Here is an 18,837-nt window from a genome sequence, read left to right as displayed (position 1 = left end):
ATTTATCTGTTCACTAATTCGAGCTAATCACGAGAATGATTAATGAACGGAACATCTAAAATAACAGCTTATTTCATTATATTTGCATATCATCTCAGCGATTTTTGCCCCGCGGTGCATTGTGTGTTGCATACTGTGTCGACAACACCTTAGATACGTTAAGCGCAGTCTAGTTATAGCAAGTCTCTGCTCTTTGGCTACTGTATGGCTGGGAGGATAACAACAAATACAGTTTCAATGTAATCCTCCAGTTTCAATCGTTTACGGAGTTTCACATGATCAAATTGCCACCAGCGGCTGCAAGGCTGTCACAAATTGTTGTATGGGATCGGCGCTTCTGATTGTTATAAATTAAATGTTTCTGAACCCCTGTGCCGGTGGGTTTGCGAAACTTGTAGATCCGCCACTGTTTTACCATTTTTGCTCTGACACTTGTCCGTTGCTAACTTTATTCAGTAAAATGGTTGCTTTGCTTCTCAGTTGCTCACTTCATAAGTCTGACTACGAATACAAATAAATACAAAATACCATTCCATAAGTAAAATATGGCTAAAAGGCAATATTTTGTAGCGCTTGTGACTAGGAATCCTTAATTTATAATGCATTTAAAGGTACAAAATTGAATGGTGTATAGTATTTTAATAGAAATTGATCTAATTGGCGAGAATACCATTGTCTAATCAATAATGAATAAGTAGCGGAATAATAACAGTTTTTAAAGTGAAGAAGTGAGCACGCTCTTTAGAAAATGAGTGCAAGAAATAAATCGGGAAATAAACAGGATGACCGCAGCGTTGAGGTTTGTACTTAATGGTTCATTATTACTCCTAAGTCTTTACTATTGTGACAATTACCTACTTTTCAAAATTGTTTCTCATTTTTGTGTCAAACTAATCAAAATTTATTGTATTTTCGAAACTTTTCTTTTTTACATAATGGACAGTTGGAATGATAATACACCTGAATCTGTATTACTATTTCCAATGACGATAAAGTAAAATTTTGTTTATAATTTTACAGACGTTGGCGGAGGTATTTCGGTGTTTTATTTGTATGGAAAAGTTGAGGGACGCTCATCTGTGTCCGCATTGCTCAAAATTATGCTGTTACATTTGTATCAGACGATGGTTAACGGAACAACGGTCGCAGTGCCCACACTGCAGGGCGTCATTGCACTTGCACGAGCTGGTAAATTGCAGATGGGTTGAGGAAGTTACACAGCAGCTGGATTCCTTGCAGGCTGTAAGTGGGACACGTTGTGAGGACAATGAACGAGACAAGTAAGTATTTTTTATTTTTGCTTACACAAATTGTACATTAGGATAAGACGTTTCTTAATCAAAATGTAATAAACGAGGTAATAAACATCAATAAAAGTAGATCTTTTTTGGGCAAGGTGCTCGACTCATATGGAAAAATTGTCTGTTTATTGCTGGACTTGTCGATGCTGCATTTGCCATCAATGCGCCCTATGGGGTGGAACGCACTCCGGGCATACATTTAAACCGTTAGAGGAAGTTTACGAGCAGCACGTCACCCAAATTAAAGATGAAGTGGCACAGTTAAGACGACGTCTAATGGAACTTATTAGTATTGTACAGGAAGTGGTGTGTAGACTGCGCCATAACCGAATTTTCTCATCACTTGTACGTTTTCAGGAACGGAACGTCGAATCGGTGCGATCGGCTAAAGACGATCGAGTTAGAGAAATTCGTAATGCCGTAGAACTGATGATTGCTCGACTGGACTCTCAGTTAAAAACAAAACTGCTCACTCTTATGGGACAGAAAGATTCCCTTACTCAGGTGTGTATTTTTTTATGGACCTCCACTATGTTCGATGTTTCACATTAAATTAATTCAACATTTGAATTCTGAACCTGATCATTTTTCATCATTCATTTTAAACAATGCAGCAGTCCATGCTAGTTAATCGATCTGTTAACTGAACCCAAGGGATGAGACAATGTTTATTGGCAGCTTGAGACTCTCTACTGCCAAAATTTATTTCATGTAATTCAATTAAATACCAACTTTTGCGTATTAAATAACAAAAAATGTTTAAAGTGGGATAAGTGTCCAGTTCTCAATGTTCAGCTCAAATTTTAGCGCTTCATGTAAGACATTCTACGGAAGTGTAAGTGGGATCTGAATCTGTCTAGGAATTTACAGATCGTTCTCGAAAATTTATTAATCTACCTTAACAATCTTCTTAAATTTCTGTGAAGTTGTTTCAATATCAAGATAAATGAAGGTACCGCCTATGTACGCCCCGGCAACCAAGAGCTGGTTACGAAAATAAGAAATTTGCTATGGCTGCCACAGATACCACCTGCGCATGGGCGATTCTGCCTTTTTATGTCTAAAGAATATGTGTACCAAATTTGGTTCCAATCGATTCAGCCATTTAGCTGTAAATGAGATTAGGTCCAGACTGACCAACAGACCGACCAACATCATCGAGATTTTGTTTGATTCGGATTCCTGGTGCTTTAAAACGTGTATCTCCATCAAAAAAGTGGGAGATTTTTATCCCAATCCTTACTGACTCGCTTACTGATATGCGGGTGGTAAAAATGATAAAATGCGGTTAAATGGTTGTAGAAATATCTCCCTCACCAGTTGAGAATCCTATACCGTTGCAACCAGAAGCGGTTGCAGGGGCGTCTGAGGAATCCCGTCAGCTAAGTACAAAACTGAAACTGTCAATGTGACATTCTGCTATCAAGATTTTGGTCTATGTGTAAAAGCCCCAAGAAGGAACACAACTGGTCATCACCCTGTGAAGCTTTTTAGAATAAAAAAAATGCAGAAGAAACTGATATTATTTTGTTGTTAAATCAAATTTTTACAAATATACAGGGTGGTTCACAGAAAGAAGTCCACCCTAGAATTTTCCCGCCTTCCCAGTTTGGCTCTGAGATTAAGAATAGCAAATTTTAAACAAAAGTATCAATATTTATTTATGCATCAAGAACCCCTGCGCACTTTGTTTGAGAAAAGCAACAAATTTGTGTCAAATTGAGATTTTACCTTATTTTACACTACCGTACCATGTGTCCTATTTTGATTGAGACTGCAGTGTATCTCGGCTGTTTTTAAAGGTAGAGACTTAATGCCACGTATCGTTAAAGTCAATCACAATCATCGTAACGGAACTTTGAAATCACTTTCCTGCAAATTTATTTTTTTATTTTATTTTTTATTTATTTATTTTATTCCGAAAAACTAGTAGGTAGTTTTAAAGATAATTCGATTTGTAAGAAAAATTGAGCATTTGCAAGCGTCAGTATATTGTCAAAATTGTTACTTAAATTTTAATTCCAGGTTTTATGTCTGGGTCGAATTAATACATATACATATAATTATTAATTAATACAATTAATAAATATGATTTTAGCTTTGGACGAGGCAGATAAAAATTGCCTTTTTTTGGCATGGCCACCTCGTTATTATTATGTAAATTACAAAATAATAACTTTTTTAAGATTAGGATATAAAAACCAGGAAAACCAAGATATTTTGAAAAATATCAGAGATAGATATAGGGCATTATTATCAAAAGTTGAAGGATTTTGGAAGAGCTAAAAGATGAGAAAAATATACAGGGTGTTCCATTTAAAAAAAGTGAGATTTTTTAATATGAAGTTTTGTAACTTTGCATCTACAAAAAAACACTCTGTAAGCGATTTTTTTAATGGATAAAAGATATAAAACCTGGAATCAAAATTTAAGTAATAATTTTGACAATATACTGTCTTGCAAATGCCCAATTTTTCTTACAAATCGAATTATCTTTAAAACTACTAGTTTTTCGGATATTAACCATATAATAAAAAAGACGTACAATTACGCGTAGAACTCAAAAATGCTTTCAAATACTGGGGGTTCTATTTAAAAAAACGTACCATTTTGGCGCCCTATTTTGTGGGCGTACCCTGTATAATTCCAAATATTTTTAAAATGTGGAGAATATTCAACCATATCATAATACAAAAGTACTCTATCGAAAAATCTTATCTTCAAGGCATTAAGTTACTTCGCGCAATCGTTAACTCACCCTGTACATGTGAAAAATTAACTGTGTACACAAAATCTCCCAGATACCCATCTAACCACCCTGTATATTAATCTCAAATGAAAACAACGCGCATCTGTGGAATTAACCCTAACTTGTAATAACACCCTGTATCTGAGACCTCCAGCTAAAGGTCGCTTGACATGGAGTAATACAACGCGCGAAATTACAAGATCAAATCATTGCATGCAATAACAATTGCATTGTATTTGACATGAAGCAATTCTGTTTCAATGCCACATGTCTGATGACAGACGAATTTGGATGTGATAACAAAGTTACTAACCCCAAATACCCCCAAAAAATACGAAAATTACAAAAATAAATGAAATTAAAAAAAAAAAGTAATCAGTGCGTCCCTCAGCATCATAGTTATCGCGGCTGGATTTTACTAGGCTAGTGACGCAAAAACAACTAGATTGTGCCTAGAATTGCGCCATTCATGCAGGGAAAATAGCTCCGGTCCTATAAAAATTGCGTGAAAGTCTCTGGCAGCAATTGACCAACTGACTTTGAACTGCGCGTGCCTTTCGCAATTTCTCTTGCAACTTTCATGCAATTCAAATTTATAAAAGCAAACACCCTACTAAATCCGCAAGCAACTAATACAAAACAATTACCATACGCCCTATGTTATTTACAGTAATTACAAAGGACAAAGGAAATGATACATTTACCTATATTTGTAAATCAAAAACATTCCACCAAAAGTTATCTACGTTTTTCTGCTTCCTTTTCTCGCTTGAGAAAACTAAACCACACTCTCTTTTACGCGCGACCAATAGCGAGACTTTGTCCTTGTGTAATTTGAATTGCTAAGATTCGCAGTTGTCCGACTCGAAAATGTTCCTTCGCGTAAATTTTATCACTCGTACACAAATGGCTTTATCACATCAGGTTGCTAAACAGTTTTTCTTAGTCCCGGAATTTACTGTAATTCGTCTAGTCTAGTCGCACACCTACAAAATTGCAGGTAAGTCGCAATTCGTCGCCGAATAACGTGAAATAAACACCTGCTAAGCATTCAATTGCAACGCACTTAAAGTGGTACGTGAGTGTTCGCGAAAATCAACATAGAATAAATTTGCAATGGTGCAAAAATTCACGCACAAGCAGTGTACGTGGTTGCTCTTCGAATCCCTCGCTCTCCCCCTTCTCTCGCTATTTACATTTTGCTCGGTAGAAAAACTGAAAAGGAAATCATTTTTGAACGCACATGACCTCGACTGGCGTATCCTCACAACCTACAGAAAACCCACATTTCCATCACGTACTCGGCTTTAAACAGAACGATACGAAACTTTTAACGGTTTTAAAGACTTGAGTAAAATTGCATTTGCTAATTACTCTTGACTCATGCAAAAAAAAATATTTCAGATCCATTGCACTGCATGATTACGGGTCAAGTTATTGTACTTGTGTTTTTGTGGTCCATTTCTACAGTTTTTATGAAACTTCTGTGTATGATGTCCTTGCAGGGTGTGCCCTCTTCACTAAGAATAGTCCAGAGAAAGGTCATATAAAATTAATTTTTTGTAATGACCTTCAGAATATATTGCTGTATGGCCCCACGTTGGGCGCCAAATAAAAATGCTGTGTGGCCCCACGTTGGACGCCAAAGAATAATGCTATGGCAAATGGCCACTAAACAGTCCACAAGCACCTGCTCAGCTAGCTGAATTAATTTCAGTCACTAATAAAAGCAACTAACATGAAACATTTAAAATCCTGGGTCATAATTTGGCTCAAACTGACACACGACTGTTCATTTACACACAACATAAACTATGATTGCTCTACTTATCCCCATAGTTATGTTAATACAATTCAAAGAAAGGGATGTTGTAAATGCCGTTATCCTCTATCTAGTTCATTCCTCATGACAGCGTCTCAGATTATGTTTCCCTCATTTATTTTACTCCAGAAAAACTTTAGACTGCCTGCTGTAATTCTCTGTACCTTTTTTGAATTATCTGCAAAATTCAAAGTGATTCCCTGCTTGCATTCCAATTTACACTGTAGTATCAGGTTACATACATACTTGCGCATTGAAGATTTTGTTACACTGTATAAATAAAGTAAATCTATCATGAAATATGCTTTAATACTTAAAACTGACTGACGATCTTTAGGAAACAGAGCAACTCGAACATCTGCTACATGAAATAGAACATCAACTAAACACATGCACCCGCTCAGAGCTAATTTCCAAAAGTGGCGAATTGTCCCGAATGATTCATGCGATACGCAAAAAGCCTATGACGAGCTTTGTAACTGCACCCGTACCTGCCGATTTTCATAGGTAACCATCGTGAATCGCTGAATAAGATTACACATAATCTTTCAGCGAGATCGTACCTAATTACGACAGCAGCACATTCGTGATGCACGGCTTTTCGCACATTCAGCACAAAGCAGATCCCGTGTACTCGACACCCTTGCACTGCAATGGACTTTGTTGGCGTTTGAAAGTATATCCCGATGGTAATGGTGTTGTGCGAGGCAATTATCTATCTGTATTCTTAGAGTTGAGCGCCGGTTTTCCGGAAACATCCAAGTATGTTAACTTACTATGTACGTACTGATTATTGGATCAAATTTTAGATACGAGTACCGGGTCGAAATGATCCATCAGGCGAGTCGTGACGCGTCCAAAAATATTGTTAGGGAATTTGCTTCCGATTTTGAAGTGGGTGAATGTTGGGGGTACAATCGGTTTTTCAGGTTGGATCTTCTAGTTAGCGAAGGTTACCTGAACATCGCCCTGGACACGTTGATATTAAGGTAGCAGAGGTCATTTCGTTGGCATTGTGCTTAATATTAAGTTTCAAGATTCCACGTGCGAGCGCCCACGTTTTACCAACGTTGCCGAGACCAGCAGTGGTATATTAATCAACTTCAAACTGTTCAAAATCAGTATATTTCGCAAATAAATGAATCGAAAGAGGTAGGTTGGTTACTAATGATGACAGCAAGGCAAATGTTTTTATTTTCAGAGGTTAGCGGCAGAAATCTCTCGGAACGCGGTAGCATCATTTAGCACAGTCAGTGCTAACCAGGCAGCGGAACTAGGAGAGTCCAAGAATTTATTTACTGTGCCCGTAACGCCAGTAGCCATACCAGTATTAACCAGTTTAGAGGCATCTCCGTCAGCTTCACGTTCACTTAAAGAAGTGCACCCAGTTACCTTGTGTGCATTCACTAAGACTTTGTTGTCAAGCGCAATCAATCCACGGTGAGTAGCACAAATAAGGTTATAAGGTTATTGTAGAAGTGACTGACATGCCTCCTTAGTTTGTCATCATATTTTGCAGATAACCAGTAAGTATTCGGTATTCTTTATTTTCAAGGGAACATGTTTGACACTTTCGTTTCATTAGGTTTTTGCATTAAGGGAGGTAAGTATAATTTTTCTTGTCTGCACCGATTTAGTTGGGAATCCTCATCTCTACCAGTATAATTTACAAATATTCACAGAATTGGTTTATTTCATTTGAGTTTGTATTTCAGTGGTGTTATTTTTCCTTTTAGAATTGTTTGTAATTGCAACTTGTTTATTTAGATTTCTTGGTGACCGGCCAAATGTCAAATCACAATTTAGTCCAGGCTATATAATACTTTTGACAAAAAAAATTAGTTCACGGGGGTTGAAAGGGGTGGAAAGTGGTGTTTTGCAAATTGTGGCAAAACTATTAATTTTAGACAAAAATATTAAATGCAAAAGTTATAGATTAAAAAAATGAGCAACTTTTGTATCTGCACTATTTTCACATAACCTCCAATTTTCCTAGAAAAACCGGAAAAACTGTTTTTTTTTTCATTTTGTATTCTTATTTTTGCGAAAAAATGTCGTAGGGGTTTCAAATTTGGAGGAAACATAGCTTGGTTTATGATAAAAAAGAAGAACCGTTTCCAAGATCTCACGATTTCTGAAAAAAACCACCTCTGTTTCGAGGGGATGAAAAATTATTTTTTTTATCGTACAGAGGTGCGCGGGGTAACAAAATTTTCGGGAAGACATATTTTAATAAACAAGAATAAAAAAATATTATTCCTATAACAAAAACAGTTTTAAGATATACACGATTTTTGACATGATAAATCAACATGTTGGATGTTAATAAAGATTTTTTCGAAATCTGTCTTTTTGCTTCTCTAATGTTTGCTTAAATATTCTCTTTTTAGCGCATTTCCACAAAAATAAAAAAAAATGCGCTATTGTGGCCACTTTGTCCGTCCGTCCGTCCGCTAACTTTGCGACGCTACTAGTTTTTTATCTTAAGAGCTATTGTTCTACTTTTTTCGCTATTTGGTTCGTTATGGTGTCGAGTCTTGTACCAAGGAAGGAATTTTTTCTGTACCGCTTACAANCCGTTAGTTATGAACTGAATTGCATGAAATTCAATATGGGCATAGCTTTAGCCATATAATACGCAACGCCAAAAGTTGAATCGAATCGATTCAAAATTCACAGTGCCCTTTCGCATCTCGACCATTTATAAACCGAATTGCAAACTTTTTTACTTATAAAAGTATTTGAATGAAATTTGATACATATGCACTTGGAATAAAGGAAAATCAAACGCCAATTTCAAAATTTGGTTTTGCGCATGCGCAGTGCCAACTTTTTTATTTATGGAAGAATTTAAACGAATTTGATACATAGGCACTTGGGAATAAAGGAAAATCAAACGCCAATTTCAAAATTTGGTTTGGCGCAGGCGCAGTGCCAACTTATTTATCTATGGAACTATTTAAGTGAAATTTGATACTTAGGCGCTTGGAACAAAGGAAAATCTAACATTAGTTTTAAAATTTAGGTTTGCGCATGCGCAGTTCCAACTTTTTTATTTAGAAAAGCATTGAAATGAAATTCTTCTCATAAACTGAAATTGAAGTAGCACGTCAACAATGGATTGCCCATGTGCAACGCTATCTTTCATATTTGTTTCCGGATTTTTACGATTTTAACAGAAGTTGCATCTTACAAATGGGAAATGAATGCAAGTGGAAATGCTTTATGTAAATCGTTTACGATTACTTTTTAACTTGTGTTATCTTATGCTCAACTGTGTTAGTTAAAACATCTTTATTAACAAAACAGTTTCCGGTTTTTCTAGGAAAATTGGAGGTTATGTGAAAATAGTGTAGATACAAAAGTTGCTCATTTTTTAATCTCTATAACTTGTACATTTAATATTTTCGTCTAAAATTAATAGTTTTGCCACAATTTGCAAAACACCACTTTCCATCCCTTTCAACCCCCGGGATTTCACCCGCGGAAAAATTCGGCTGTTTTAATTATTTTTTCCCAATTTCTATTCATTTCACTTGCCCGAAAAACCCGGTTTCGCCCAGTAACTAATTCTTTTTGAAAATAAATTATTTTAGAGCTATTTAGCCTGGATTAATTAATAGTTTATCAAACAACAATCATCGTCAGAATTGCCAAGCTTGCTATCGTGCGTTGTAATTCAAATTGATTTTTTGATAAGCCAAAAATGTCATAAGTACTTTTTTACACTATATCATTCAATTTGAAATTTGATAGAAACCCCCCTTTTTTAGTAGTGCAGCGGAGAGCCGGCGCTAACTCGCTCATTTGACGTAGTTTTTTTTTCGGAGTAGAAAGAATTGGGACCCACACCATGTTCAGAAATGTTTGAACCTTCAGAATCTCGCTTTACGACATTTTCCCGTGGTCCTGACAAAAGTTATAGGCCGCTAAAGTTGAACTTTACTCATTTTCGCGCGCGCGACTAGACCACCGAAAGTATTTATTTTCTCAGCAACTAAGCGATATACATCAATAATTCCTTTTGTAAAATGAAAGTACATTTATAGCAGAATCTAAAGCATTCATATTTACCTACCTTGTTATGCACAGTTTTTAGAAAAATTACCGCCAACTTCCAAAATTCGTGTAGCAGATGAAAAGTGCGCACTTTGAACTCTCATAACTTTTTATTTCACGATATCGATTTCCAATATTTATAGCTCATTCGATGCTCCAAAGCATTGTGATTATTTTATTTTCTATAACATTACCGTGAATTTTTCATAATAAAAAAGTTACGGTCATTTAAGTAAACACCTACCCACCTCGCCGAGTCGGGAGTCGCGAGTGAGACGGAGAGGGAAGGATTGTCAGCAGCGTTCGCGCAACAAGGAGCGATGTGTAAGAGGTTCTACTTTACTAAGAAATTTCTCTCCGAATACCAAAACTAGCTATTTAGGCCGTTTACAAATGCATTCCGCCGGGTTGCATTGCAAAATCTCAAACAATTCATTAACTCCATGTATTCGTTTAGGAGCCACCCTCAAAAAAGTGGTTAAGTTTCCATTTCCCCTTTAATTTTTTTCTCAGCAACAGTTACAGAAACTGGTGGTAAGTCTTTGAATAGGTTTTGCTGTATGCCCTTTCCGGTTTTGCAAATAATTTTTCAAAATTCCTACCACAAAAGGGCACACCCCTCAATAGGGGTGTCAAAAAATGTTGATTTCGATGAAATTTGGAATCTGGTGGTTTTTGAATATAAAAATCACGAATCTGAAATTCGTTTTTGAAAATTCGAAAAAAATAATTCCACTGCAATTCTTGGCCGGACAACGAAAATTGACAAAATTCCACGAAGTTTGTTGTGTAGGTACATACGGAACAACATTGTTGAACAGTTTTTCTTAAGGTCATTTTCTGCTAAGGATCTACCTACATTTCACAAAAATTTGTCAAATAAAAAATGATAATTTTATCACAGCGAGCATTAATAACTTCGGCATCAATGAGGAAACAGTCACAGAATAAGAATAAGTAGGCCATATTCTGTGGAAACAGACGAAAAAAATTCAACGCACAGTCCTTTTTCATTTTTTTTCCTTTTTTTATTACGGATTTATGGCTCAGTGGTAAGAGCATTGGGTTATAAATCCGGAGGTCGGGTGTTCGAACCTGGGTTGAGGTGAATTTTTCATCTGTGGCGGAGATGGAAATTACCTTAGACCAGTTCCGAGCATTCTACCGGCTACTCCGAATTAGGTTTTCCTGCAATTTTCCTAATTCGTAAGGTAAATACCAGAGTAGTATAGACCATCTTAAGACCTTCTGCAGAGGCACCTCTAAATAGCATTATGCGGGTCACTCTGTAATTGGGCGCATGCCTGTTGAGGGCCCAAAACAAGAGAGGGATAATAAAATAAAATAAAATAAAATAAAATAAAAAATAAAACCGAGATACATCGGCAGAAGAAATCCAAATTCCTCGTTTACCTATCACTAGATAACGACCAGATAACTGACTTTAACAGCCTAAGTACATGCTGATAATCCGAAGTAAGTTCCGGTATCTAGCATTCAATATATGTATGCCGTTTTTGAATTCTCCACCAACGAGCTACAATACCATCCTAACCATCGTCTAGTGAAATCAAAAAACAAGCCTGAATCTTTGGGACAAAATCATACCGTTGTCACTGCTGATCTTGCAATATACAGCACAGCACAAGAGATACCTAATGTGGAGTAACCCCCAAAATTTACAGGGAAAGGTACCTATTTGTACCTATATATTTCACCAAAGAACTGAGATACATGGAGTTAATGAATTGTTTGAGATTTTACAATGCATCTCGGCGGAATGCATTTGTAAACTAAACGGCCTAAATAGCTAGTTTTGGTATTCGGAGAGAAATTTCTTAGTAAAGTAGAACCCGAGGTAGAACCTCTTACGCATCGCTCCTTGTTTAGCGAACGCTGCTGACTATCCTTCCCTCTCCGTCTTACTCGCGACTCCCGACTCGACGAGGTCGGTAGGTTTTTACTTAAATGACCGTAACTTTTTTATTATGAAAAATTCACGGTAATGTTATAGAAAATAAAATAATCACAATGCTTTGGAGCATCGAATGAGCTATAAATATTGGAAATCGATATCGTGAAATAAAAGGTTATGAGAGTTCAAAGTGCGCCATCTGCTACACGAATTTTGGAAGTTGGCGGTAATTTTTCTAAAAACTGTGCATAACAAGGTAGGTAAATATGAATGCTTTAGATTCTGCTATAAATGTACTTTCATTTTACAAAAGGAATTATTGATGTATATCGCTTAGTTGTTGAGAAAATAAATACTTTCGGTGGTCTAGTCGCGCGCGCGAAAATGAGTAAAGTTCAACTTTAGCGGCCTATAACTTTTGTCAGGACCACGGGAAAATGTCGTAAAGCGAGATTCTGAAGGTTCAAACATTTCTGAACAAAATGGCGTGGGTCCCAATTCTTTCTACTCCGAAAAAATTTTTTGAACGATTTCGCGGCTCTCTCCGCTGCACTATAGGGTGTGTGTTTTGTCACCTAGCAGTTAAACTAATAATGTGCAGCATTTTTTTCTTTCTCTTTTATATAATAATAATAATTATTATTTTGCTAATGCTAATAAAATAAATGAGTATATAATAAGCGGAAATCTGATACTGTCAGAAATAAAGTCATGCGCCACTTTTATTTCGCCGCCCTATACAATGGATCGAAAGTTGAGGCGGAGAATTGCAAAAGCGAAATGTTACCCTGGTATTATCACTAGCACAGACAATTAGAATTTCAGAAAAAATAAACTGTTCCAACCAATATAGAAGACGAGCGACAAACACAGACGCACGGACAGAAAGTTTAAATGACCAAAATTATACCAGCTTGACCATTGTCTACCTATTACTGAAATCAGAATTGGAAAATTTGAATGTTTGATTGCCCGTTACCATGAACGTTTGCATGCTTCATGATTGCGTTACAATGGAGTTTTTTCTTTCAGTACTGCCAGAAGCAATGCAGGCGGAGACGTCCCACAAAATCCATCAACTGCAAGTGTACCTGAAATACCCACCAATAACTTGTCTTCCACTTCAATTCAAACTCAGGTTACTCAGAAGTCGCCGTCGAGTGATAGTGCCTCTGTTAATCAAAATGACAGTAATGGCGTATCAGATTTGCCACATCATTTATTTGCGCTTAGCCTATCGGTAAGCTCGCCCAGTTTATTCAATTCTCTCACAGTGAGCAGCGGAAGTAGCGATACAGAGGTGAGTGTATGTGATCTTTGGTGATTATGATAAAGTTCCAAACTGCTGTAGGATATGAGCGAACCAGAAGCGATTTTTGAAGAAGACCAACGACCGAATTTAATTACGGTTGATTCGAATGACGAAAATGACGTGGACGATGAAACAATGTCAGGTACAGTTTTTTTTTTACATTTTGGCACTTGAAATTATTTAGCTATTAGTCTGTAATGTTCTTCAAATTTAGGAAATGGAGATAGTTCGAGAAATGTATTCTTTGATATCTCAAGTCTGCGGCAGTGCAGTACTGCTGATGATGATGATGCTGTTGAGAAAGACTGTGCCGATCCACACCCTGAGCCACTTCATCAATCTTCCTAAATCCTACACCAACTTGTCTTTAAATTTTTTGTAACACAAAAACGCAATAAAATTTGAGCTCGCTAATGTATCGTACTGAGGGAGTAATAATTTTAGGTGAAAATGATGTTGAATATGCCGAGTTTTCTATGGCGCAACGAATGTTGGTTCGTGAACCAAGTCCTGCAGGCGCCGTTGGCGTCACGTCACCAACACGAACTGATCGATCTTTCGAAGATAAGATAGTGTTATTCGATTTATTAGACAGGCACAGGCAATCCGCGAGCAACACTATCGAGTCTGAGGCACCGTGGAGTCACTCGGGCACAAGAGCAGGTATTTTGTTTCAAAAAATGTGTAGAATAAGTTAATGCTCTTTTGCAGGAAATGACTACAACTTACCTTTGATTGATCTTACTCAAGCAGACAGTCCTGTAAATATTGGAATGCTAAACAAAAATTCCAAACCGAGAAAAAGTAGTAAGTCCATCTGAAAAAAACTATTGTAAATTTGATTAATTCTAGCAGAACAAAATGGTGGGAATAATTCCGTTTCGAGAAGTTTTGATAATGCAACTTTCACTGAAATTGTTTATTTAGATCAATTGAAAAATGTAGCTATTATACCGTCAGTCCAGAGAAGATTAAAACTTGTCTATTTTAGGATAAATATGTATGTCCGTTGCTGGAGTCTCTTATTCAAGGAAGAAATCAGTTAGATCGGCGTACTAATAATTTTTTACCTCTTTTCCCTTCATCTTCCGAACTGAAGGAAATGCGCAAGACAACCGATTTTGTTGTTCCAAAGCCATCAGTTTCTTTATTGCATCCATCTACGTCAGGCTCTCAGAATACATCACAAATCGCGTCTGCAGGTAATACACATGTCATTGAAAAGTAAAGGGAATAGTTAGTTTGAACTACGAATGTGTGAGATGGCGCTAGTTGCCTCTTTCTTATAATGAGCTTTGAATGCAAATTCAACTGTTCTCAAACTTTTTGAACTTGGTGTAGAAACAATGTAAGAAGTGGGAATATCTGTTAGATGCAGTGTTTGGAGCAAACTCCGCATTTAGTTGGACACCTTCTTTACTAAGCCAACGAAAGATTACAGGGCATAGTTCTAAAGGTATTCCAAGAGATGGTAAACCAGAAAAAGAATCGTCAGCGGAAAAGAAGAAAAATAATCGTGAAAAGTAAGGTAATTTTTTAAACAGTTACATATTGAGATATATTCGTAGATCGCCTGAACGACCCAATTCCAATTGATTATCTGATTTGGCATCTGTGCGTCCATTCCTAGTACATTTAAATATTAAGTTGTAACAGGGAATTGTAGTGAAATATTTAAATTATTTTTGTTTCGTATAATGTTATCATATCGGAAGGTATAATAATACACATACTACTTTTTGAACATTTATTTGCGTATATTGACATACAATGGCAGTGGATATAGCACTTTCAAAAGGTTGATTGATTGCAATTAGTAATTATGGTAGTCCAAACCTTGTCGAAGCGTCATACAGTCAACTTCATCGATTTTTAAACTGTTTGTTTTAACGTTTACGTCTTCTTCTAATTGAATTTGAGTCTTCAGTAAGTATCGTAAGGAAGCTTGCGCCTAAAATTTCGTAGATATTAATATTAACACATTGTTATTAATCTTTTTCGCAGAAATCAAACTATACCCTATACAGCACGCATATATTCAGTTGGCAATATACAAATAGTGGATTTTGGGGGTTAAGTGTATGCAATAATCAAGGCATTACCAAATACCTGTGAATATAAATTATATTCAAAGAGAATACATAGGAAATTAAGTAACTCGGACACATCAACAGAAAATGAAGGTTCCAGAAACTTGTACTTAGGCCTCGTTCAGACACGGCGGTAACCGCGCGATTCTCATGAGGATCTTATTTACCTACATGGAAATGTTCCAAATCGTTCAGACACAACCGCGTGGAATTCGCGCGATTATCGCCGTGTCTCAACAAACAATCACGTTCATCTAAGTGATTTTTTGAAGAAACGATAGACATACCTCAGCAAGTAGTTGTTGAAGTGCCGCACAATTGTCTCTTAATTCTCGGACTTCGTTAACCAAATTTACTTCGACTAAATCACGACACAATTCCATACCAGGTCTTTGGGCGCGTTTACCTAGACGAGTATGCGATAGTGCCATAAATCCCTCATTTGTACTCAACGTTTTTTCTAATTGTAATATATTGCGAGTCATTTCGTTTGTTTGGCGCGAAATTTCGCTATGGTTAACTTCCAGTTTGGTTTTCGCCTCCTTAATTTCGTCGATTCGTCTTCGAAATGCTTCGTTAACGATATCCGCCTGATTTCGTAAATCTTCCATTACTTGACCGATTAAGGTGTTCACGTACGATCGCAAGCAGCATGCGCTATTTATTTCTTTCGCGGCTCTGGCTATATTTTGACGCGTGAAAACCTCCCATTCCTCTGCTGTGATGTTGCTGTAGATATAAGGTGAAAAAGTATAAGTGCGAGACTATAAGTTCTTACGACGGATCTAAGGGAGTAAATCCATGGTACATGCTGAGATTCATGCTATTTTGATTGATTGACAGATTTCCAGCGTCAATTTTTAAAACGTTGTCCTTATCCTCCAAGTCTCGGTCCATGAAATAAATTGTAGAGCGTAGGCGTCGCAGTTGCTCATTTCCCTGTTCCATTACACGGTATAGTAAGCTCATTGCGGATTCCAGAATTTCGGTTTCCTTAAGTAGTTCTCGTTCGACATCGTCGTGACACTACGATTTTAATTAGATGGTAAATGTACAGACCAAAAAGTGTCATGGGGCGGGTTTTATATTCATGATTGGATTGTGACGTGTAGAGGTGGCAGAATGTGTCTAGTTATGGCCCGCCGTAAAGATGACGGTGGTGGGGGGTGGGGTGCTTTTCAAAAAAAACTATTAATCACAAAAGATGTGTTGCCTGCCAGCGAGATCCCGTGGCTTAAGGGTGGCAGAGGCGGTCATACATGTCAAATTCTAATAAAAGTTCCGAGTTTCTGACTATATTTATGTCTTCAACCAGACGCAAAAAGTGTATGAGGTTTTCTTGTACAGCTCATCTAGGCACATCTTTTGTTGTATTAAACATTTTTCGCTATGTTACGCTTACTTTTCGAGAAAATTGCAAATTTACAAAAATTTAATAAATACATAAAATATGTAAAATTTTGATATAAATTTGGTTTTGGAAGGTTTATTTCTTTCGTTTTCTTTTTATTTTCAGACAGCCCTTACTTAAAAATCCCATCATGTATCAAATGATTCAAAAAAAGATTTTTGAATTTCTTTAAAATGTTTTTTTATTGAACTTTTTTAGAGTTATATTTTTGAAAAATCCTTTTAGTTTGACATATACAGGGTGTTACATAAATAATGAGGTTAGGTCTGACAACTTCTTTACCAGACCCCATATACTTATTTGGAAAACCGCAGGATATTCAACAATCAATGTCTAAGAACCTTTGATAACAAACGTTTTTCTGTTTATTTTTAACTATGAAAGTATGGGTAATTCTGAAATTGCCAAATTTTTATTATATATTATCCCCGTATTTCTCAAAGGAGTGAAAATTTTCAAAAATTTTGATTTTACCATTTTAAGTTTGACTCAAAATGAGCACATGACACCTTTAGCTATTACTTATTTAATAGCACTAGCTATAAAAGTGTTGAATATGAGACACCCTGTACTATGTGTGTGTATCTCAGCTATTTTTAAAGATATATTTGCAGTTTTCGCAACCCTGTGCCACTTTTTGTGAAACTTTTAATACCACAAACAGGATCAATGTAGCTAGGTACCTTACTACCGATGTATGAGAAAAAGGGTAAAAATTGATATATTTTACGTAGAATTCAGGGACGTAGTCAAGAAAATGTTTGGAACACCACTTCTGAGATTTGACCCAATGTTGGTACTTTTTAAATGCAACACCCTGTATATCTTAACGTCAATTGTTTGCATTCTTTTTCTTGATTTTTAATTTCAGCCAAGATCCAAAAATAAAAACGTTATGTTTTACGGTTTTTAAATAGTAGATAGAGATAACTGAGACCGAGGAATAAACGTCGCTGACGGTAGAAGGTAGAAGCATGTCATTTCAAAATTTTGAAAAATATGGTATAATATAGGTACACTGTGTCCAAGATAAGGATGTCGATCATGGGAATCTTCAAAACCATAGAAGATACGACGATGCTCAAATTATGGAAAAGCAATTAAACAGTTATTATCATGCTTTAAAGAATACCAGATTCCGATTACTTCCGAAAATATGCCAGAAAAACGGAAATTTGTCGATTTGGTTTTTATTTTTTTCTGATGCTATTTGAAGAGATTATATATGGACCGTAAAAAAGTGCATATAGACATATACTATATTGAGTAGCATTTTTTATTACGTATATGTCACACAAAAAAAATCAAAGTTAGAAACTGTTGGTTTCAACGGGATGGTGCACTCGCGCATAACTCTCTATTGGATAGGCATTCTGGCACGATTAGGTTAAGGTGTCCTGATTTTGAACAATTTACTCCGAACGAACCCAACCCGCAAAGTGGCAGAACTACGAGTAAAGCTCTTAAATCTGAATAGAACCATGATGATTAAGTCCAGGGTTTTACTATAGCAGTATAACAATTTATATAGATACCATGTCAATTCCAAGCCGACCTTCTCGCAGCACTATACATTTCCTATTAATAGGCAACGCCTGATTTTTCAAAAAGGCCAACGCATCCACGATTCGCTCATTGTAAATGGATAGATTATTAATTTCCAAACAAACTTCTTTACGCTGTCTCACGAGTTCGCCCTTATTAAACGTAATGTCGCCAATTCTCTCTTCGATCTTATGGTCAACCTCCCTCTTGTTCATCAACGCGATCTCCTGTATTTGTTCTCTTCCCTAGAATAAAGAGACAATGGGCTTCGTTTCATTTCAATAATAGATATTTTACTCTTTCGCATTCTGCCAAAATTTTATCTGCCAGTTGCTGTTGGTCTAGGCACGTTCGGTAGCGGACGCGGTTGTTTAAATACCACTCGTTCAATGTGAACCTATAATTGTTTGATATAAACTTTAAATATTTTTTATACATACCTTGATGGTGGTGGTGGAACCGGCACCACCGATGCTTCGTACAGCTTCAAAGTGGAATTCATTGTTTGTGATTAAAATTTTGTCCACAAAAAACACAAAATAAGCTTCTCTGAAGTTTGTGTGATCAATATGACAAACAGACAAGTACAAAAAAGTGTTGTGTTGTTATAGAGATAGCGCAATTGATTTTGCT

At 36.4% G+C, this 18,837-nt stretch overlaps 2 protein-coding genes across 3 annotated transcripts; one reads left to right on the top strand and one right to left on the bottom strand.

The window, feature by feature from the left end:
* Positions 1-473: 473 nt before the first annotated feature.
* Positions 474-14,908, top strand: LOC116177524. Of its 2 annotated transcripts, none has more exons than XM_031496529.1 (17): positions 474-799; positions 1,021-1,280; positions 1,391-1,607; positions 1,659-1,805; positions 6,210-6,379; positions 6,425-6,634; positions 6,682-6,861; positions 6,910-7,024; positions 7,074-7,312; positions 12,879-13,146; positions 13,198-13,300; positions 13,603-13,821; positions 13,870-13,965; positions 14,011-14,099; positions 14,150-14,360; positions 14,531-14,681; positions 14,727-14,908. In XM_031496529.1, exons 1-17 carry the CDS (start codon positions 749-751, stop codon positions 14,752-14,754), a joined length of 2,754 nt encoding a protein of 917 aa, XP_031352389.1. In that variant the 5' UTR covers positions 474-748; the 3' UTR covers positions 14,755-14,908. The 2 variants fall into 2 exon arrangements, with proteins under 2 accessions (XP_031352389.1, XP_031352390.1); XM_031496530.1 differs by having other exon boundaries at positions 475-799; positions 1,397-1,607.
* Positions 14,909-14,916: 8 nt separating this feature from the next.
* On the bottom strand, positions 14,917-18,782 carry LOC116177526 (tektin-1-like). The gene is made up of 6 exons (XM_031496533.1): positions 18,645-18,782; positions 18,502-18,601; positions 18,195-18,449; positions 16,027-16,274; positions 15,536-15,977; positions 14,917-15,109 (listed from the first exon to the last, which is right to left on the bottom strand). Exons 1-6 carry the CDS (start codon positions 18,704-18,706, stop codon positions 14,972-14,974), a joined length of 1,245 nt encoding a protein of 414 aa, XP_031352393.1. The 5' UTR covers positions 18,707-18,782; the 3' UTR covers positions 14,917-14,971.
* Between the last annotated feature and the right edge of the window lie 55 nt (positions 18,783-18,837).

This window comes from Photinus pyralis, unplaced genomic scaffold (genome assembly GCF_008802855.1).
Source record: "Photinus pyralis isolate 1611_PpyrPB1 unplaced genomic scaffold, Ppyr1.3 Ppyr1.4_LG7, whole genome shotgun sequence".
Classification (NCBI taxonomy): Eukaryota; Metazoa; Arthropoda; class Insecta; order Coleoptera; family Lampyridae; genus Photinus; species Photinus pyralis.
Note: the sequence above shows the minus strand (reverse complement) of the source record. Positions and strands in the feature narration are given on the sequence as shown.

Bases quoted from the DNA above. Each gene is read 5' to 3' on its own strand.
- LOC116177524 (XM_031496529.1), top strand. From the start codon at position 749: ATGAGTGCAAGAAATAAATCGGGAAATAAACAGGATGACCGCAGCGTT. The intron at 7,025-7,073 runs GTAGGTTGGTTA...TTTTATTTTCAG, and splicing joins AAATAAATGAATCGAAAGAG to AGGTTAGCGGCAGAAATCTC. The intron at 14,100-14,149 runs GTAGCTATTATA...TGTCTATTTTAG, and splicing joins ATTTAGATCAATTGAAAAAT to GATAAATATGTATGTCCGTT.
- LOC116177526 (XM_031496533.1), bottom strand. From the start codon at position 18,706: ATGAATTCCACTTTGAAGCTGTACGAAGCATCGGTGGTGCCGGTTCCA. The intron at 15,978-16,026 runs GTAAGAACTTAT...TTATATCTACAG, and splicing joins TTTACTCCCTTAGATCCGTC to CAACATCACAGCAGAGGAAT. The intron at 15,110-15,535 runs GTATGTCTATCG...ACGAAATTTTAG, and splicing joins TTCAACAACTACTTGCTGAG to GCGCAAGCTTCCTTACGATA.